General features: G+C 35.4%; 4 protein-coding genes across 5 annotated transcripts in view; all 4 read left to right on the top strand.

Moving 5' to 3' along the window:
* Positions 1–3,753: 3,753 nt before the first annotated feature.
* On the top strand, positions 3,754–5,910 carry LOC144434396 (holothin acyltransferase-like). The gene is made up of 2 exons (XM_078122845.1): positions 3,754–3,877; positions 5,183–5,910. Exons 1-2 carry the CDS (start codon positions 3,754–3,756, stop codon positions 5,908–5,910), a joined length of 852 nt encoding a protein of 283 aa, XP_077978971.1.
* A 2,116-nt stretch (positions 5,911–8,026) lies between these two features.
* Positions 8,027–12,145, top strand: LOC144434397 (holothin acyltransferase-like). The gene is made up of 3 exons (XM_078122847.1): positions 8,027–8,244; positions 10,689–10,849; positions 11,415–12,145. The coding sequence occupies exons 1-3, from the start codon at positions 8,027–8,029 to the stop codon at positions 12,143–12,145; spliced, it is 1,110 nt and encodes a 369-aa protein (XP_077978973.1).
* A 2,496-nt stretch (positions 12,146–14,641) lies between these two features.
* Positions 14,642–16,993, top strand: LOC144434398 (holothin acyltransferase-like). Its single transcript, XM_078122848.1, has 4 exons — positions 14,642–14,891; positions 16,029–16,189; positions 16,631–16,900; positions 16,980–16,993. Exons 1-4 carry the CDS (start codon positions 14,710–14,712, stop codon positions 16,991–16,993), a joined length of 627 nt encoding a protein of 208 aa, XP_077978974.1. The 5' UTR covers positions 14,642–14,709.
* Positions 16,987–21,813, top strand: part of LOC144434603 (holothin acyltransferase-like) — a 5,511-nt gene continuing 684 nt past the window's right edge. Inside the window, exons 1-3 of one of the 2 annotated variants that reach the window (XM_078123077.1) lie at positions 16,987–17,050; positions 19,666–19,826; positions 20,602–21,813. The exon at positions 20,602–21,813 is cut by the window's right edge and continues 684 nt beyond it. In XM_078123077.1, coding sequence (XP_077979203.1) covers positions 16,998–17,050; positions 19,666–19,826; positions 20,602–21,323 — 936 coding nt within the window. In that variant the 5' untranslated portion in view covers positions 16,987–16,997 and the 3' untranslated portion in view covers positions 21,324–21,813. Of the gene's footprint in view, positions 17,051–18,245; positions 18,417–19,665; positions 19,827–20,601 lie in introns of those variants that run through there. The other variant, XM_078123076.1, reaches the window with a different exon arrangement.

Genomic DNA, 21,813 nt, shown 5'->3' on the forward strand with positions numbered 1-21,813 from the left:
CATCGTTTTACTCAACATCATATCTAAGTTAATAACAGTAATCAATACAAGTGTACTAAATGCCAAAATAAGTCTGACTGGGCTTTTCCGTTAAATTCAGAGGTTCTCCCATTCTCATCATTTAATTGTGACTTGTACATTTTGTACTAAGTATTAAATTGCGTCTTTTGTATGAAATGAAGATTTATCAAATGTTGGAGTGTTGAACGAAAACTCGAGGAGGGATGTCATACTTCATTGTTGTTTTTTCTTCACGCATTGCCTGTACACGAAAAACAATTGTATACTCTTATCAGAACATGAAATTATCTCTCGTAATGAAAACAGATTTAAGATTTGAATAAAATTTCAATTATATTCAAATGAACGCCAAATAGTGCATGAAACTGTATACATTAGCACTACGCATGGAAATTGTAAATTGTAAATGTAAGCAACAGCATGGCTACATTAACTAATTGGTCAACACTGAGAATTATGCAAATTATCTATTCAATAATGTACATTATACCCACAACATATATACATGACATATGTAACATATCATTAGTATATCAATAAGGGTTCCTTTATGGTGACAAATCACCTACATTGTATATTCCGCAACTTGGCTCTACCCGCTTTATCATTCATTTCTACTCTATTCCATTCTATGACAACATAGTTTCCAGTTCTACGATGGAAAAGATCTTATGCTGTGGAACTTCTATGATCTTTTTTGTAAATTGTCGGGTACAGGTAAACAATTCCTTATGTAGGTGGTACTTATATCTTAGTTCTAAACAACCTTTGTTACTAGTATGTACAATAAATCTGACAGTGCAATTGTTTGTAGAAATACCAACACTGTATGTAATAAGGAATCTGCAATGACAACGTTACCAGCATAGAGTGCAAATATCAAAATATCAATATCTTCTTAGAAACTTGCACACTTTCTTACACATGAACCCCATATCAATTATTGAATTATTAAACGTAATATTAATTATGCGTCTCCATCCAATTTGTACTTTTTTTTATTTCAGTTTGTCTGGTTTTATTGTCTTGATTTTTTTTTAGTATAAAAAAGTTTCCTAAAACAACAATACAATTAAGCTGTGTGACTCAACTGCACAATATGTCCACATTACTTTGATTATCACAATGTTTAGTAGCGTTTATACTTTGATAAAGGATTGACCAGAGAATAGTGTTCTTTTGAGTGTTTAGACAGCGATGTTCACGTCACCCCTACAAGACGTCAATTGAATCTCGAACTGGTTCACTGCATATGAAGGCACCACTACAGGCGGACTGTTTATTCGTAATCGTTCATGTGATAAGCTGTATATGTGTCAGGTGACAACCTTAGCTGGCAAGGACTAGGATTCGAGCAGATACGTAGTGCAGTACTCCAGTGACTGTCAAGACTGAACTTTTGTGATTCATCGACCTCTGTTCAAGTTAACAGCATGTATGTAGTTTTCGAAATTGCATTACGCTTTTCTTTAATTGTGCATAACCTGTGCATACCATTCGTCAGTGTGTACAGTCAGTCTCTGGGCATGTAACCACTAGTTTTAAACGTAGGGTCACAATTGTCACTTCCTATTACGATTACATTAATTTATCACTAATTTGAATACTATCAAGTTCTCAGATTTGTTGTGTATTGAGTTGTCGTTGGCCAAGTGGTTATCTCAGGTTAATACCACTTGCCAAGTACCGACTGTATTTGATAATATCCAGCAGGTATAAAAGGGCGTTGTTCATTTTGTTCACTTCAATATTTACAAGCTGACGTAGGTTTGTGTATTGAACCAAGATTGTAGTACTAAGGGTGGTACATATACCAGGTAACCCTTCGACGCCGACAATCGTTCGTTGAACAATTGCGATGGTGAACAACTTAATTTTTGTAATGATTACAAAAACACCAACAATAAGTTGTCAAACGGTTAGGTTTTGGTTGATTCGAGTTATTTTGATTTTGTTTAAAAGTGGTTGTGGAGGCGTATCCTTCGTAACCACTAGAACATGAGCAATGTTTCCATACGGCTGAAAATATTTTTTGGGTTATTTATGTAGTCTGCAAGTTGTGTCTTCGTTTTTATCACTGTTATTTTGTTACAACAGGCGTTATAATTAGGGACCGGTCAGTTTCTCCAGCCTGGGGGCGAGGGCGGTGGATGTGTAGGGGGATCACCCTGTTTTTGAAATTGGCAGTTGGGGGGGGGGGGGTCATGATGTTTTCAAAATTGCGGTGGGGAGGGGGTCCTTGTGTTTTGGATTGTGATGGAAGAAAAAATTCCTTTACTACAATAGCATATAGCCTTGTCTGAAATGTAGTACATGTAAATATTTCTTCTTGTCCCAGTCTCTTACTTGAATTCTTTAATAATACTTATTAGTTCAAACATAAATATACATATACATATACATGTATTACCTATCTAGCTACCACACTAGTTACAAAACATGTCATGTAAATGGTTGGCTGTTTCACAATCAATGCCTCACTTATATTGCACTTCGGGGCAAAAGTGAACATGAAGGTTTCGTAATGGTACTCTTCATGGATAGTTTTTATAAAAGAAGTTAATCTAAATTGTTCTACTCGTCACTATGAACTTGTCAGAAAGGATTACTACACTTTCTATTTTGGACACTACATTTTATTGACACTACAAATCACCACATCTCATCAGATTCCAGTTTCTATTATACACTAGGTATGACCACCTAAAGTTCTCTAACATACCGGTGACTTTACTATACATGCAATATTAATGACCCTATACCAATGTTATGGGCCATTTTTATGTGACATGGGAAACTCATTTAAAACTTACATTTAGGTTAGCTTTTCGAAGCTTGGAAATATTACCTCAAAGGCTATGAATAACCTAAACGTTGCCTTAATAGAAGCAAAAACCTGCAGATCTGCCAGGGGGAAAACCTCAAGGACTCCCTCATCCCCAGAGGTCACTCGTGCATTCAACCAACAATCAAATGCACCAACAACCTTTTTCAACCTTTTTACTGTCATATTGGTATTAAATTTTTAAAAAATATTTTCACCAAATTCTAATTTGTGATGATATTGTCTTTTAGAAATGTGAAATGTTTGCCAAGATAGTCTAAAATTGCCTTAAACTCCAAATCTCCCCTACCAATGATACTACCAGTAGATGTGCTGACCTTTACATGTATATAATGATGTTATTTAACTTTTTAAGAACATATTTCAACCCTATGTAATTTATAAAGAATAGTTTCTGATACTGGATGGTGCTGTCTTGTAAAGCATGGATTAAGTTATAGCTTGAAAGGGATTTTGTTACAACAGGCGTCATAAATGACCCTTTTAGGGATTTCATAAAGTATTATCTTATTTTACATTATCTTATGTTATGTTATGTTATCTTATCTTATCTTATTCTATCTTATCTTATCACTTCGTCACTAACGCCAACGCTAACTAGTGAGATTATATCGAGATTGATACATTTGTAATACCTCTTTTCGTACACCTTACCAAAATAATAAAATAAAGCACAACATGTACTGATAGAGTGATCTTAAAATGTCGTTATAAAATGTTCTGTCTTATTTTGGGCTAATGGATACATAATGTAAAATAGATAGATTACTAGTGAGAATGGTTCATCTTTTCAAATATTACAAGTTTGTTTCTCTTTGACATACACATATTTCGCTTTCAATTAATTTAGGTCACATCTCCTTATTCGGGTGGCTTCAAAAGAAGACATGAAAGCTGTCAGTGAGTTGACGATAGCTGAAGGTTGGGGTTATTCCGCCGATTATGTAGAGACTATACGTCAGGTCAATCCAGACGGGTTCTTTTTGGCTTTCAAAGGAAGTGAACTTGTGGGTAAGTTGCGCCGAGATGATAAAAGTAGCAATGTTTAATCGTAAGATTGAAAGTTTGCCGAGCGAGACGATAGATTGACACATTTTTATTAAGATCATATTGTGTTAGACGATCTTCTGTTTCAGGTTCATAGATATCTATTGTAAATACTTCAGGTATTGAGTCGTCTGTCAGCACAGCGTGCCCATCAAAGTAAATGACCAAGGTTTAGTCACATATTTTTGCGATGACTTGAACATCGCCCTCTACATGTACATACTGAGAAGACTATATTACAAGTATGTCTTAAAACTTAAAGAAAAGAAATCGACGACGATAGACAATATTAATATAAAGAATGTAAGTTTTAGCTTTATGTCTAAAATAAATATCATCGCCAAAATTCATTTTAGTCAACATGACATCAGCAAACATCGCATGCGATGACAGCAATATATTAATTGAATGTGTGAGACGATAGTGGTTTAGTACAATGCAATACTAGTAGTTGGATTAATCTTTTTTCATTGTCATCGTCTAGGCAAGGGCTAGAGCAAATTGAGCAAATGTTGAGCTCGTGGAGGTTGGATTTTCAAATTCCAAGATTCGAATCATTTGATCTCGCGATCGCGCGATAAGACAGAGAAGTAAATTCTACGACCGTTGGTGGCGCTATTCAATCGACCTACACTCCGCAGCAGCGTCCCGTATATTCTATTTGTATTCGAGTGTGATTCGATCGAGTTAAATATATGTGTTTCTCTGTGTATTATAATTAGATATTGATTAGCGATTCGGGATACTGAAATAATGCTAAACAAGAACTTGACGAAACTTGTTGATGTTGTCTATATTCACGGCGTTATTCAATATTGTTATAGACACCAGAATTGTTGCCTCATGCCGCGCCCTCGATTTAAGCGAGGAATATACGTTTGAGCTGGAGCACGCCAAGCAGCGGAGCGCGTCAGCTGTCGCGAGCGCACTAAGCGTCGATTTTTTCTGCGATTATCATAAAAAAAATGTTTCAATTTTTTAAAAGACCAGAAAATGTACAAGTACATATAATATTTTTAATCATTCCATTTCTGGCCTTATATCCAAAATAACAAATATGTGTAGACGTGTATAATGAGTTTATTAAAATATACTATAAATAAAGAAGTAAGTATGTAAATGTGACTCATAGCTAACTTGGGCCTTTATTACCTGTATGACATCATTATCATTTTCGAGCTTCACCAGAATTGTTGCCTCATGCCCCTGGTCTAGGTTGGCTTTTAAATTTAACTATCGCATCTTTTGTGTCAATGCTTTTATTGACAGGTACAGCATATGCATTCAATCACACAGACGATCTCACTTTCTTTGGAATGTCAATCACCAAACAAGGACACCGAAAGCAAGGCATTCAACGAAGACTGTTTGAACAAGTTTTCAGTCATGCTGGTGACAGAAACATAGGTTTGAATTCTTGTGATGAACATCGAAGAGATGTTAATGTTAAGATAGGTTTTAAACACATCGATTTTGAGACAAAGTTCATGATAGGCAAGGTTGATCATTCTTTACTGTATACGATAAATACCCCTTCAGGTGTTAAAATTACACAACTCGATGAAGTTCCATTTAATAATATTACTGAATATGATGACAAGATCAATCCATTTAACAGAGCAGAGTTTCTTAAAGTTTGGTTGCAAGGAAAGAATGTGTACAGTTTTGTTGCATTAGAAGGAATTGGTAAGAATAGCGTTGTCGTAGGATATGTTAGTGCAAGGCTGTTAGGAGAACAATTTGCTATTTCTCCCATGTATGCTGATAACGTTGCCATTGCAGATTCTTTATTACACACAGTGTTGCTGTCTCTACCAAACTATTGTTCTGTGAGATTGATTGTACCTACTGGTAACAGAGGTAGTTTAGAACTTGCACATAAGTATCACTTGGATAAGGAATTGTTTAACCATCCCCGACAATTTACCAAGAAGATAATTAAAGTTCCACAGGATAAGATCTTTTCCATCTTAGCCCTAGAGAGTATGCTGGCATAGAATGGAATAGAGTAGAAATGAACGAGAAGCAGATAGAGAGACCAGTCAAAATCAAAGAGATAAGAAAACCACTTCTTTTGGTATAAACAAATATAAGTAAATATGCTAGTTCATTAAAAGTGTATTTTTTACAAGTAAATAAAGTATGAATTGATGACAATATTATTTCCTGGAAGGAGAACAATGTTTTGATTTGTAACTCATAATTCTGTATATGTCAACAGTATACGATTAAATATTTCAATGCAAAGGGATGTAATTCACGTGTTAATTGATATAATTATATTCAATGTTAAATGAGTTATTTAACTGAATGATTCCATTATGACTTATTGTAATGTAGATACCAATCAAACACATTGTTGTGCATGAATTTCATTGATCCGAAAGTTTTTTGTTGTATTTAACCGGTTAACCCATTACAAGGAATATATAGGAGAATATTCTAAAAGGATGGAAATAAATACTTCCACCACTATACTTTCTGAAAGCTATACATTTCGTATGGGATAGTGATAACTTTTCAAGCATTGCATTTGATTTATTAAAGATATTACTTATTGTATTTGTCTCTATTGTATTGTTTTATTTTGTGTTTTGGTTATCTAGGTGCACTGAATTTACTATATTGTTAAACTACACGACACTATATGGCATTGTATCGTATTACATTACATTGCTTCATGTATCATATCGTATATCATATCATATCATATCATATATATATATATATATATATATATATATGTATATATATATATATATATATATATATATATATATATATATATATATATATATATATAGTTTTGGTAGTACTGGAACTCTTTCTTGGTTGTAACTCGGAGTTTCACGCATTGTGCGATCAATGATATGATATATATATATATATATATATATATATATATATATATATATATATATATATATATATATATATATATATATCATATCACATTGCATTCAATATGTTGTATTACTGTATTACACGGTACTGTGTTTCATTATATCGTATTGCATTGTATCATTTGCATTGCATTACATTACATTGCATTGTATCGTGTTGTATTGCATAGCACTGTATTGTATTGTATTGTATTGTATTGTATTGTATTGTATTGTATCTATCCTGTTGCCTTATACTATGTCAGTAAGTTTACGGAGAATTTAACCCTTGTATCGAGTAGTTGTGACATGGCCTCTTAGGTAACTATATGACGAAAAGAGTGAGGAGTCAATACTTGCAAAATATTTCCAATATTCCTAGTGTGACTTTGTGAGTCTAAGCTGTTCTTGAAAGAGTTCAGAGTTTGTGATGTGACAACAGAGGCAGGCAAATTATTGCACGAGGTGTAGATTTAGAACATCTAAATTTCTTGAGTTTTAGCCGATGACCTCATGTAACACTGGGTGAGACGAGCCACCGATCGTGGTTTAAATATGACTCAGGGTGATAAGGGTGTAGTGCCGAAAATATGCTTTTATAAAAAAATCAAATTGCATTTTTGCATTTAAGCCCTGATGGCAATAGCCCCATGACAAGTACATATATATACCAAGAGGGTTGATCAGATTGACCGTGATATATAAAAGTGGGTTTGTTTGACTTAATTATCCAGTCAAGGTTTGGCGATTCGCACCAAGAAATATTGGAGAAAATGTTGTTGGTGAAAGGGGAAGTCAAAGCCTTATTGGAAAAGTTTTTCACAGAAATCGATTTTGAGATAATACAAAGGAGATCTAGAGGATCATTCAAAACTCACCCTACTTAATAACTACATGCCTACAAACACGAATATTGTACCGATGAGTGACATATCATTTGAAAGTCTTGTAACGTATGATGGAGACTGTCGACAGTCGCTCGCGCCTCTTTTTCCCTACGTTTTATCTAAACTCCGATCCGGCGCAACACTAGTCTAATCGCAAACTGATATCGAGGGTCGAAGGCCCGAGTGGCCCTCGAGCGGCCCTGCGATTATAGTAGTGTTGCGCCGGATCGGAGTTTAGATAAGACGTAGGAAAAAAAGGCGTGAGCGACTGTCGACAGTCTACGTATGAATATGATGCAAAAATTAACCCTTTTCGAAGAGCAGAGTTTCTGAAAGTGTGGTGTATGGGTAATGATACTTTAAACTTTGCTGCCATGAAGCAAGATGAGAAAGGAAACAGGTCTATCGTCGGTTACATTAATACTCATAAACTTGTCCATGGTTTTGCTGTATTGCCCCTGTACGCTGATGATGCTATAATGGCTGACATATTGTTCAAACAGGCTGTGTTGAATGCCTTGCTTTCGATGTCCTTGTTTGGTGATAGACATTCCAAAAGAAAGTGAGATCGTCTGTGTGATTGAATGCATACTATACCTGTCAATAAGACCATAAACTGAAAGGAGCCGTTTTATGGGGAACATTTGACATATACTTGTTAACGATGAAAAAGGAAGAGTGTGTATGTAACTATCATTATTGCGTTGTATTAAACAACTATCGTCTCACACATTCCATTTATATATATGCCGTCATCGACTGCGATGTTTGCTGACATCTGGGTTGTTTGCAATGAAATCGGTCAAGGACACATTCTTGCACAAAAAGCTGAAGGTGATATTTATTGAACCTAATATGAATTATGCGTCTCCATCACAATGTTTAGTAGCATTTATCCTTTGATAAAGGATTGACCAGAGAATAGTGTTCTTTTGAGTGTGCAGACAGCGATGTCCACATTACCCCTACAAGACGTCAATTGAATCTCGAACTGGTTCACTGCATATGAAGGCACCACTACAGGCGGACTGTTCATTCGTAATCGTTCACGTGATCAGCTGTATATATATGTGTCAGGTGACAACCTTAGCTGGCAGCAAGGACTAGGATTCGAGCAGATACGTAGTGCAGTACTCCAGTCACTGTCAAGACTGCACTTTTGTGGTTCATCGACCTCTGTTCAAGTTAAAGCATGTACGTAGTTTTCGAAATTGCATTATGCTTTTCTTTAATTCTGCATAACCTGTGCATACCATTCGTCAGTGTGTACAGTCAGTCTCTGGGCATGTAACCACTAGTTTTAAACGTAGGGTCATAATTGTGATTTACTATTACGATTACTTTATCACTAATTTGAATACTATCAAGTTCTCAGATTTGTTGTGTCTTGAGTTGTCGTTGGCCAAGCGGTTATTTCAGGTTAATACCACTTACCAAGTACCGATTGTATTTGATGATATCAAGCAGGTATAAAAGGGTGTTGTTCATTTTGATTTGACCGTACCATACAGGTTAATATTTACAAGCTGACGTAGGTTTGTATCGAACCAAGATTGTAGTACTAAGGGTGATACATATACCAGGTAACCTTTCGATGCCGACAATCGTTCGTTGAACAATTGCGATGGTGAACAACTTAATTTTTGTAAAGATTACAAAAACACCAACAATAAGGTGTCAAACGGTTAGGTTTTGTTTGATTCGAGTTATTTTGTTTAAAAGTGGTTGTGGAGGCGTATCCTTCGTAACCACTAGAACATGAGCAATGTTTCCGTACGGCTGTAAATTTTAGTTTGGTTATTTATGTAGTCTGCAAGTTGTGTCTTCGTTTTTTATCACTGTTATTTTGTTACAACAGGCGTTATAATTAGGGACCGGTCAGTTTCTTCAGCCTTGGGGCCGAGGATGGTGGATTTGTAGGGGGTGGGGTGTCACCCTATTTTTTAAATTGGCAATGGGGGTCATGCTGTTTTCAAAATTGTGGATGGGGTGTCAGTGTTTTGGATTGTGATGGAAGAAAAAATTCCTTTTCTACAATGGCATATAGCCTTGTCTGAAATGTGGTATATGTAAATATTTGTTCTTGTCCCAGTTTCTTACACGAATTCCTTAATATTACTTATTCGTTCAAACATAACTATACATATACATATACATGTATTATTACCTAGCTATCACACTAGTTACAGAACATGTCATATAAATGCTTGGCTGTTTCAATCCCAGGGGGAAAACCTCAAGGACTCCCTCATCCCCAGAGGTCACTCATGCATTCAACCAACAATCAAATGCACCAACAACCTTTTTACTGTTATAATGGTATTAAACTTTTCTTAAATATTTTCACCCTATTCTATTTTGAGATGATATTGTCTTTTAATATGTGAAATGTTTGCCAAGATAGTCTAAAATTGCCTTAAACTCCAAATCTCCCCTACCAATGATACTACCATTAGATGTGCTGACTTTTACTACATGTATATGATAGTGCCATTTAACTTTTTAAGAACATATTTCAATCCTGTGTGAGTTATAGAGAATAGTTTCTGATACTGGATGGTGCTGTCTTGTAAAGCATGGATTAAGTTATTGCTTGAAAGGGATTTTGTTACAACAGGCGTTAGAAATTACCCTTTCAGGGATTTCATAATGTATTACGTTATGTTATGTTATGTTATGTTATGTTATGTTATGTTATGCTATGTTATGTTATCTTGTTATCTTTTCTTATCTTATCACTTCGTCACTAACGATAGCGCTACATAGTGAGAGTATATCGAGATTGATGCCTCTTTTCGTACACTTTACCAAAATGAAAAAAATAAAGCACAACATGTACTGATAGAGTGATATTAATCACGTGATTATAAAATGTTCTGTCTTATTTTGGGCTAATGGCTACAGAATGTAAAATAGAAAGATTATTGGTGAGAATGGTTCATCTCTTCAAAAATTACAAGTTCGTTTCTCTTTTACATACATGTATTTCACTTTCAATTAATCAAGGTCACACCTCCTTATTCGGGTAGCTTCAAAAGAAGACATGAAAGCTGTCAGTGAGTTGACGATAGCTGAAGGTTGGGGTTACTCCATCGATTATGTAGAGACTTTACGTCAGGTCAATCCAGATGGGTTCTTTTTGGCTTTCAAAGGAAGTGAACTTGTCGGTAAGTTGATAAAAGTAGCAATCAATGTTAGTTAGATTGAAAGTTTGCCGAGCGAGACGATAGATTGACACATCGTTATTAAGATCACATCGTGTTAGACGACCTTCTGTTTCAGGTTCATAGATTTTTATTGTAAATACTTCAGGTATTGTGTAGTCTGTCATCACAGCGTGCCCGTCAAAGTAAATGACCAAGGTTTAGTCACATCTTTTTGCGATGACTTGAACATCACCCTCTACACGTACATACTGAGAAGACTATATTACAAGTATATCTGAAGAAGAAATCGATGTAGATACCTAGACAATATTGATATTAAAAAAATGTCACTTTTAGCTTTATGTCTAAAACAAAAATCATCGCCAAAAATTCATTTTAGTTAACATAACATCAGCAAACAGCGCATGCGATAACAGCAATATATTAATTGAATTTGTGAGGCGATAGTGGTTTAGTACAATGCAATACTAGTACATGTAGTTGGATTAATCTTTTCATTTTCATCGTTTAGGTTGGCTTTCAAAATTAACTTTCGTATCTTTTGTGTCAATGCTTTTATTGACAGGTACAGCATATGCATTCAATCACACAGACGATCTCACTTTCTTTGGATTGTCAATCACCAAACAAGGACACCGAAAGCAAGGCATTCAACGAAGACTGTTTGAACAACGTTTCAATCATGCTGGTGACAGAAATGTATGTTTGAATTCTGCTGGTGAATACCGAAGAGATGTTAATGTTAAGATTGGCTTTAAACACATTGATTTTGAGACAAAGTTAATTAGTGGCCAGGTCGATCATTCTTTAGTTCCTACGATAAATACCCCTTCAGGTGTTAAAATTACACAACTCGATGAAGTTCCATTTAACTATATTACCGAGTATGATAAAGGGATCAATCAATTTAACAGAGCAGAGTTTCTGAAAATTTGGTTGCAAGGAAAGAATGTGTACAGTTTTGTTGCATTAGAGGAAGGTATGGGTAAGAATGACCATGTCGTAGGATATGTTAGTGCAAGGCTGTTAGAAGAAGAATTTGTTATTTCTCCCCTGTATGCTGATAACGTTGCCATTGCAGATTCCTTATTACATACGGTGTTGCTGTCTCTACCAAACAATTGCACTGTGAGATTGATTGTACCTACTGGTAACAAAGGTAGTTTAGAATTAGCACATAGGCACCACCTACATAGGGAATTGTTTACCTGTACCCGACAATTTACCAAAAAGATCATAGAAGTTCCACAGCATAAGATATTTTCCATCGTAGCCCTAGAGAGTATGCTGGCATAGAATGGAATAGAGTAGAAATGAACGAGAAGCAGATAGAGAGACAAGTCGTGGAATACATATGATACAAATATAGTTTAGAATTCTAGAAATCAGACAGATAAGAAAACCATTTCTTGTAGTCTAAAGAAATATAACTTTAATGAAACTTTGATTACTGAGTAAATATGCTAATATTGTCATTAAAAGTGTTTTTTTACAAGTAATTTTTATAAGTATGAATTGATGACAATATATTTAATGGAAGGAGCATTTTTTTTATTTGATACTTTATAATCCTTGATATGTCAACAGTGTACGATTACATATGTCATTAGAAAGGGATTTAATTGATATAACTACGAATTTTAATATTTTTACGAGTCACACATTGTGAACAATTGTGTCAAGTAAATATTATCTTGCAATGACAAGAAGACGCATGTAAGGTCACTTTGATTAATGAGACAGAGCAATAGGTCAGGTCATGTTTTCCTATTTTAATAAGTAGAAGTCATAGGTGTCACAACAAGTAATAAATTGTACCTCAAATGACTTTCAACAGCTGTTTTAAGTAAAGAACGTTCTAGAATAACTTTATTTCTGAATTGAATTAACTGTATTAATGAATACTTTCTAAACAAGGATAAGGGAGTGAATTTTGCTGTAAACAACTTGTTTGTTAACCATATTTGTATTACGGAATGAACGTTAGTTTAAATAAAATGTTGGTGACGTATACGGTTGAAGCACAATGGAATTCATCTCAAAAATACTTGTTAGATTGCTGGGAGGCCTTGAGGGAGGAATGCGCTCCGTGAGCTGAACTTCACAGAGACAAAGACATTCCAAGGAACTAATCACAGTTACTTTGATTCCCGGCTGCAACTAAATTGAGGAGTTCAACTGAATCGCTCCTATTGCTGCAAATCGTATATGTCATTCGATCCAAAAGTAATATTGTGAGTCCTTTGTGAGGTTTTCCACAGAATTCGTGTCTTGAGATTCTGGTACCTCTGAGACGGTCTGAGAGCGTTGAGTTTAGCCCTTGGATTTGGTTAATAGCTTTACCACGAAAGACAAGTTGGTAACAGTATCAAATGAGTTATTTAACTAAATGATTTATAATGACCTATTCTAATCTAGATATCAGTCAAACACATTATTGTATATGAATTTCATTGATCCGAAAGTTTTTGTTGGAAAGCCCATTATATACAAAAGAGAACATTGTAAAAGAATGAAGATACATTTTTCCACCACTACACATTCTGAAAGCTACATTGGTACTTTTTCAAACATTGCATTTAATTAATTAGAGATATTACTTATTGCATTGGTCTCTACTATATTGTTTTATGTTGTGTTTTGGTTATCTAGGTGCACTGAATTTACTATATTGTTAAACTACACTACACTATGGCATTGTATCGTATTACATTACATTGCTTCATGTCCTAACATATGTCATACCATACCATATTATATCGTATATCATAATTATAATATAATATATCATGTGGTATATTATCATATCATATCATATCATATCATATCATATCATATCATATCATATCATATATCATATCATATCTCAAATCATATCATATCATATCATATATCATATCGTATCATATATCATATCATATCATATCATATCATATCATATCATATCATATCATATCATATCATATCATATCATATCATGGCTTTGATAGTATCTCCAAGTATAGTTTAGAGCTAAATGTGAGATTTCAGATTTCTCCTTACAAAGGCCACACCTATTTGTAAAGAAATCTCCTACGAACTCTGAAGTCGATTGTCAATGTTACTTCAATGGATTCAGTTTATCAGTTTATACAAGAATGATTTGTTTTGTGTCTCGAAAGGCTCGGGGGGGGGGGTGACCGTCATTCTTTACATTTTTGAGGGGTTGTTTGTTTCGAAAAGGGTTCGGGGGAGGGGGGGGTTCAGTCTATTTCAGTACAAAACAAAACAAAAACCCACCGGCTCAAACCCCCCCCCCCCGGCCGTAAAATGTGAACGTTAACTCAGGAATAAAGAACAATATACAATGTACAAAGGTTAATTAAACTGTTCCACATATATACAAGAATTGAATTTTTAATTTGTTGTGTTACCGCCTTAATTGCCTAAATCGGCAAATTTAGTTTGTATTACTGCCACCATTCACAAATGATTATTAAAAGTGTCGGGAGTTTTTAAGTACTGGTCTAGTCTAATTTCAAAGTCAACAACAATGACGATGGGAAAACATGAATGTTCTTTGTATCAATGTATGTTTCAAATTTCATATAATCTGGTATATATGTAATCTGGTATATATGTTAATGGTAATAAAGGGATATACGAATACAAATTCTTACGAAAGGCACTCAGTTTACATCTGATTGAAAGTGTCGGCTTACTACAACTTACATGTGGCACACCCATGTCATCGTTGGCTGCGCTGTCGCTTGACTTCGGTCAACAGTGCCAAGTTAAGATGGCCAACGGAGACGGAGTCAAGTTTTAGCCTCTTACTTTATCCATCCAGGCATCATCGACGTCAGGACAAGGCATTTAAAATGGCACTTTGTGCACGTGTGCGATCTCTATTTCAAGTCACACCTGTCAAACGTGTTCGATCATGCCTGCTGCCAGGTACTGCTAGCCGTAGGCCAACGGTTACGGCGGCGACACCAACATATCAGGCATCGCCACAGAGATTCTTGAGCTGTTCACCGACCATGTATTCTAATGAACCAATGTATGTATATACCATCCTCAATTCTAAGTCAAGAATCAATGCGTGTATGCCTTTTTACAATTGGCATAATTTAGTTATTTTTAGTAGATCATCCATGAAAGCACAAGTGCAAGACCTCTTTGATGGTATCACATCATATCATAATATCAACTACGGCTGGGTAAAGCTAACACCCTAGAAGCTGTTCAAAGGTCAACCAAGTTGACCTCAGTTCATTCCAGGTAACTATATGACGAGTAGAATGAGGAGTCAATACTTGCAGAATATTTCCAATGTTCCCAGTGTGACTTTGTGAGTCTACGCTGTTCTTGAACGAGTTCAGAGTTTGTGATGTGACAGGCAGGCAAATTATTGCACGAGGTGTAGATTTAGAACATCTAAATTTCTTGAGTTTTAGTCGATGACCACTTGTAACATTGGATGAGACAAGCTGCTGATCACGTGGTTTCAATATGACTCAGGGTGATAAGGGCCTAGTGCCGAAAATGTGCTTTTGGCCTTTTTATCAAAATTACATGCCCTGATGGCAATGAACCCAAATAAACCCATAACAAGTGCATGAATATATCAAGAAGGTTGATCAGTTTGACCGTGCCATACAAAATAGGTTGGTTTGAGTTTTATTCAGTCAAGGTTTGGTGATTCGTACCAAGACCGCCGTAAAGTGGTACCACGTAAGTGCTCGACGCGACATCCTTATGGCGAATAGCAGAGATGGTGAATAACCAGATTGCTGTCATGCGCCTAAGATTTGGGTGGTTCGAGCTAGTTTGATTTACAAAGAAAATGGTTAAAGGCGTTTTATCCCTTCTAACCACGAGATCGAGAATCCTTCGTTCAGTTCTCGGGTCGGTCACTCGAACACGAGGGTACCACATTCGAAGCTTTTAACCACATTATCAGTATCGTTGGGTGTCGTTTGCTGCATTTATAATACTCCCCAGCCGAATACGTTAATAATCTAAAAAGATGAAACACATTCTGTACTGATAGGGTGATATCAATGATTTGATTATCAAAAGTGTTGTCTTATTTTGGGCTAATGGGTATAGATTGTAAACTAGAGAGTTTACCGATACTCTAGCTAAGATGGCATGCCCTTTCACTTGCTTACATATTGCACTTTGATTAATTTAGGTCACATCTCCTTATTCGGGTGGCTTCAAAAGAAGACATGAAAGCTGTCAGTGAGTTGACGATAGCTGAAGGTTGGGGTAATTCCACCGATTATGTAGAGACTTTACGTCAGGTCAACCCAGATGGGTTCTTTTTGGCTTTCAAAGGAAATGAACTTGTGGGTAAGTAGAGCCAGAGATAAGTCTTAGACTAGTAGACGTTGGAGAGAGATCTTTCTCCAACGTCTGTGGATAAATAAAGTAATGTTAGTAAAATGTTGTCGAGTCATACCATAAAATTGAAGCATTGTTATTTTTCTTGTTGTCGAGCTAGAAGACCGTCTGTTTTAGGTTCACGGTTTTCTATTGTAAATATATGTGTTGAGTCCTCTGTCATCATAATGTGACATTCATACTAAATTATTACAGTCGCAACCTTTGAAGTGACTTGAACATCGCCCTCTGTACTCGTAGAAGTCTACACTTCTCTGGTCTACCTTAAACAAAGGACAAGTCAGACTGGACAATATCCAAAGTGTCAATGTCTAAGACAGTGGGTCTTGTAACGCGATCACTTCAAAATTAAATGTTGTATTCTTTGTGTCTACTATGATTTATTGACAGGTACAGCGTGTGCATTTAATTACACAGACGATCTCACTTTCTTTGGAATGTCAATCACCAAACAAGGACATCGAAAGCAAGGCATTCAACGAAGACTGTTTGAACAACGTTTCAGTCATGCTGGTGACAGAAACGTGGCATGCAATTCTTCTGATGAACACCGAATAAACGTCCTTCATAAGATTGGTTTTAAGAAAACTGAGATGGAGATGAGGTTAATGATAGGCCAGGTCGATCATTCTGTACTGCCCAAGACATCTGTACCTGCAGGTGTTAGCATTGTAGAACTTGATAAAGTCCCATTTAATAATATTACTGAATATGATGACAAGATCAATCCATTTAACAGAGCAGATTTTCTGAAAATATGGTTGCAAGGAAAGAATGTGTACAGTTTTGCTGCACTAGAAGAAGGAATGGGTAAGAATGGGCGTGTCGTTGGATATGTTAGTGCAAGGCTATTAGAAGAAGAATTCGCTATTTCTCCCCTGTATGCTGATAACGTTGCCATTGCAGATTCTTTATTACATACAGTGTTGCTGTCTCTACCTAGCAAGTGCAAAGTCAAATTGACAGTCCCTGCTGGCAACAAAGGTGGCTTAGATTTAGCACATAAATATTGTCTTAATAGGGTGTTGTATAACCTTATCCGACATTTTTCCAAAAAAGTCGTGGAAGTTCCGCAGGATAAAATCTTTTCCATCGTAGCCCCAGAAACTATGCTAGCATAGAATCGAATAAAGTATAAATGAAGAGTAACAGATACATCGATAATAGAGCCAACGTAACACATAGTATATGCAAATTCAATCAAGTTGTTTATCCACTTCCCAGCCATCTATCGAAACATATTATGCTAATTTACTACTTAACAGATACTTTATGTGCGAGCAAACATACTTCTGATTTTCATACCTTGTCAATAACTCTGACCGGTCAACCTAATGTCGCTCACCCAGGACCAATAAACTTTAATAAATATATCAACACTCAGCACTCTGTGACAGTCTCGTTTGGTAGCCTTTCTATCTAACAATTCAATAGATTCACGTGGCCACTGACTAAGGATCGCCAACTTAGGAATCGGTTTACCAAAGCAATTAGGGTCAAGATTGCATTATATAAAGGCGGTAACCGTAAGACACAATGAAACTAACTCACCCAAATATAAAAAATTGAGGTAAGAAAAGTGACATATACAATGTATATTTATGGTTAATTATTAAGTAATTAGCGCATGTTGATGTAATAAACTGTCATTTGAGCTGTAGGATCAAAACCTGAAAAACTGATCATCTATTAACTTCTCAAAACTTCTTTTATTTTACTTATCTTGTCTGTGATTTATAACCTTCAGTAATTCCTCTTGGAATTATGTGTTCGACTAAATATTCTATCACTAATATTATGGCAGTTTTAAATCACAAAAGTGTCAGCAACTTTAAATGTGAAATTTTGCATAATGACTTGGCAGATTTTATTATGACAAGTGTCGGCGTTCTGTACAAGCAATTATTTAAATTAGACTACACGTTTTACAACCATGTCACCGTTGGCTGTGCTCTCCCGGCCCTGGATTACGGTCAACAGTGCGAAGTGCAAAGGCAAACTGGGTAATCGCATTCAAAATGGCACTTTGTGTACCTGTGCGTTCACTATTTCAAGTCAGACATGTCAAATATGTGCGACATTGTATGCTGCTACGTACAACGGCGACACTAATATGTGAAACATCGTCAACGAGGCCTTACAGCTGTTCACGGACCCTGTATTCAAATCAAGTAACGTATGTATATAGACGAGATATTACTTACATTTACTAGTAATCCGAGGTCAGTCCATAGATAACTAAGTACAAACCTTACCTAATGTACATGTAACAGCATTTTAAGGTTGACCACAAAACATCGTCTCCTTTGAGTTGTTTCGATATGTTGACTTTAGACACATGTATTATATTTCATGCCAAATGAATACTACTGTACTAACTTTGATAGTATAGTGTAGGTATGCCTACGTGCAGTACTTGTGTTTCGACAAGGGAAATCAACGGCAAGCAAGCACTGACTGCATTGCTCATTTATGGGCTGTTTTCATCTGTGTCTGTGATAGCTCTCAAATCAATGCAGAATCTTATTATATATCAAGTGGGTAATGTGATTTGAAAGTACTCACATAAGCTGATTGGTCACAGGGAGGAGTGATATGATCACGTACGTCAAACTCTTTGATTCTTCAACTGTGAACGCCCCGGCCCCCGACGTCTAAAAACCGAACGCATGAAGTGTGATATGGTTTACATAATAGGATTTACATTCGTGTATTCTGAGGATGGATTTGGTTTGGATGGGCGATGTGTTGAACTTATGGGTACTAAGGCCTCCTATCAAATGCATAATGTGGGCGAGAGCTATCTCAGTCAAAATAAGCAACATACATAGGCTAGCCCTTTTACACACACACACACACACACACACACACAAATAAATAATATATATATATATATATATATATATATATATATATATATATATATATATATATATATATATATATATATATATATATATATAGTTTTGGTAGTACTGGAATTGTTTCTTGGTTGTAACTCGAAGTTTAACGCATTGTGCGATCATCAGTTGTCTGATGATCGCACAGTGCATGAAACTCCGAGTTACAACCAAGAAAGAGTTCCAGTACTACCAAAACTATTGCGCTCTGCCACTGCGGTATAGAGCACTGTCTTAGCAGATTGATACTCACCGAGTTATATATATATATATATATATATATATATATATATATATATATATATATATATATATATATATATATATATATATATATATATATATATATATATAAGAGCAAACATCACAGTTTGCATCTCTAAACTACCATGTCGTTCATATTTATATATTATATTGCACATTCTGAACTTGTGATAAGCATCATCTTATTCAAAGTCTCTGCCTCGTATTCTCGGATAGAGGAATAGATAATCACTGATATATGTATCTATTTTGTTCATTTAGATCAAATATTCAGGTTCGAATTGCTCGGAAAGAAGATACTAAAATAGTCAGCGAGTTGGCAAACGCCGAAGGCTGGGGGTACTCCGCTGACTACGTAGAAACTTTACGCCAGGTCAATCCCGAAGGGTTCTTTGTAGCTTCGAAAGGTGACGAAGTTGTTGGTAAGTGTTTTTGCAGATGACACACAGAATACTCAGAATACACTCGGGGCATTCCAAACCACTCACCCTCCCAATTCTGTCACTTTGTTGTGGGAGGTCTTGGTGACTACAAGATCTTTTCAGATATTATTTGTATATAGTATGCTAATACCAGATTTAAAATGTTCTACAAAAAATGTTTGCACATATTTAGTAAATTTGACCAAAACTGTCATTTTTTGACTTTTTAAACCCAAAATTAACATTTTTGACAAGAATCTTGAGGTGTTCAAGATCTTGGTAGATATTTATTGCTCATTGTATCATTATAATAAACATGGATACTTGTAAAAAAAAAAATTAATATTAAATATTTGGTGAATTGCCATTTTTTCACCCAAAATCAACATTCTTGATAAAGGTCTCCAGTCTACAGGATTTTAGTTGATATCTTTTAACTTATAGCAATCAAATACTGAAAATGAACATTTTTATGGAAAATAATTACATATATCTAGTAAATTTGTCATTTTTGGGTGAAAAAACTCAAAAAATGCCATTTTTGGTCAAATTACTAGATATATGTAATTATTTTCCATACTATTATATTTATCCCTGTCCCATTTCCACTTTTTTCAAATTTCTTTTGAATAGTTATTTAATTTGATAGTAATTCTTAAGCTCGATGGACTGGGTATGAAATTAATTTCGATTCTTTCCCATTGGTAAATTAATTTGAAAGTGTATATCACATGTTACTGTAATAAACAACACTTACATATGTCACGTCTTTCAGGTTCTGGATATGCTTGTAACCACACAGATGATCTCTGTTTCTTTGGGCTAGCAATTACTAAACAAGGTCATCGCAAACAAGGGGTTCATACCAAACTTATTGAAGAACGCCTCAAGTATGCAGGGGATAGGAACCTCTGTGTAAATTCTGCAGGTGAACACCGTAAGGAGAGAAGTCTTCAACTTGGTTACAAATGTATTGATTTTAACATTGAAGGCATGATAGGTCAAGTGTCACATTCAATCCTGAAGTCAAGTGATATTGTGCCACCAGGTATCACAATTTTACCAATTAACGAAGTTTCATTTGACAGTGTCATAGAGTACGACGGAAATATAAATTCATTTCAAAGAGCAGAATTTCTCAAAATTTGGTGTAAGGGAAAGAATGTGTCAACTTTTGTGGCCGTTAAGGAAGGGGGTGTAGTGGTAGGATATATAAATGTTAGGCCATTACAAGAAGATTTCACAATTTTACCATGGTATGCTGACGACGTATTCATTGCAGAATCCCTATTACTCACCTTGTTGAAGGCACTACCCAACAATTGCACAGTAAGAGTACATGTCCCTTCATCCAATAAAGCTGGTTTAGACCTCGCTAAAAAATATCAACTTAATGGAAAATTCTATACCCTTACCCGTCAATACACAAAACATGTCGTGACTGTTCCAGTTGAAAAAATATTTTGCATTGCAACGCCAGAGGTCATGCCAGCATAGATTCATAATTTTGATTTGGTACAGATAGATTTATCTAGCATATAGGCAAGCTTTCGATTCCCACGTATAATACAAGAAAAGGAATATGAAAGAGGAAGATAATTACCATAAACCTTAGGGTTAACCATTTTTAATTTGTTTCTCATTGAAACCCCTTATAAATTATAGGTCAGACGGTTAGTTAAAAAAAAACCCGAGAAATAAGAAAGCTTGTGTCACCACCGGAATAACTTTACAATTTCTGTGTCTTTAAAAAGACTAGATGTTAATTGTCGTATAGTTGACACGCGTTTCCCTGAGCAAATGAAGTCATTACCATATCGGAGTTTGTGCTCATAGTCCGCTATTTGAAAAGGGTAGACATTTGGATTTCCCATGTAAAGATAGTCCAACGTGTCTGTATATCATTGAAAACAAAACTGTTTTGTTATTGGTTTGTTCTTATGAGCTTAGAAAAAAGTATATTTCCTACAATTTATACAGAAAAGCT

Source organism: Glandiceps talaboti, chromosome 4, assembly GCF_964340395.1.
Source record: "Glandiceps talaboti chromosome 4, keGlaTala1.1, whole genome shotgun sequence".
Lineage (NCBI taxonomy): Eukaryota > Metazoa > Hemichordata > Enteropneusta > Spengelidae > Glandiceps > Glandiceps talaboti.

Coding starts and splice junctions, on each gene's coding strand:
- LOC144434396 (XM_078122845.1), top strand. CDS start 3,754: ATGAAAGCTGTCAGTGAGTTGACGATAGCTGAAGGTTGGGGTTATTCC. Junction 3,878..5,182: donor CAAAGGAAGTGAACTTGTGG/GTAAGTTGCGCC, acceptor TTTTATTGACAG/GTACAGCATATGCATTCAAT.
- LOC144434397 (XM_078122847.1), top strand. CDS start 8,027: ATGGGTAATGATACTTTAAACTTTGCTGCCATGAAGCAAGATGAGAAA. Junction 8,245..10,688: donor GATAGACATTCCAAAAGAAA/GTGAGATCGTCT, acceptor CAATTAATCAAG/GTCACACCTCCTTATTCGGG. Junction 10,850..11,414: donor CAAAGGAAGTGAACTTGTCG/GTAAGTTGATAA, acceptor TTTTATTGACAG/GTACAGCATATGCATTCAAT.
- LOC144434398 (XM_078122848.1), top strand. CDS start 14,710: ATGGCACTTTGTGCACGTGTGCGATCTCTATTTCAAGTCACACCTGTC. Junction 14,892..16,028: donor ATGTATTCTAATGAACCAAT/GTATGTATATAC, acceptor TGATTAATTTAG/GTCACATCTCCTTATTCGGG. Junction 16,190..16,630: donor CAAAGGAAATGAACTTGTGG/GTAAGTAGAGCC, acceptor ATTTATTGACAG/GTACAGCGTGTGCATTTAAT.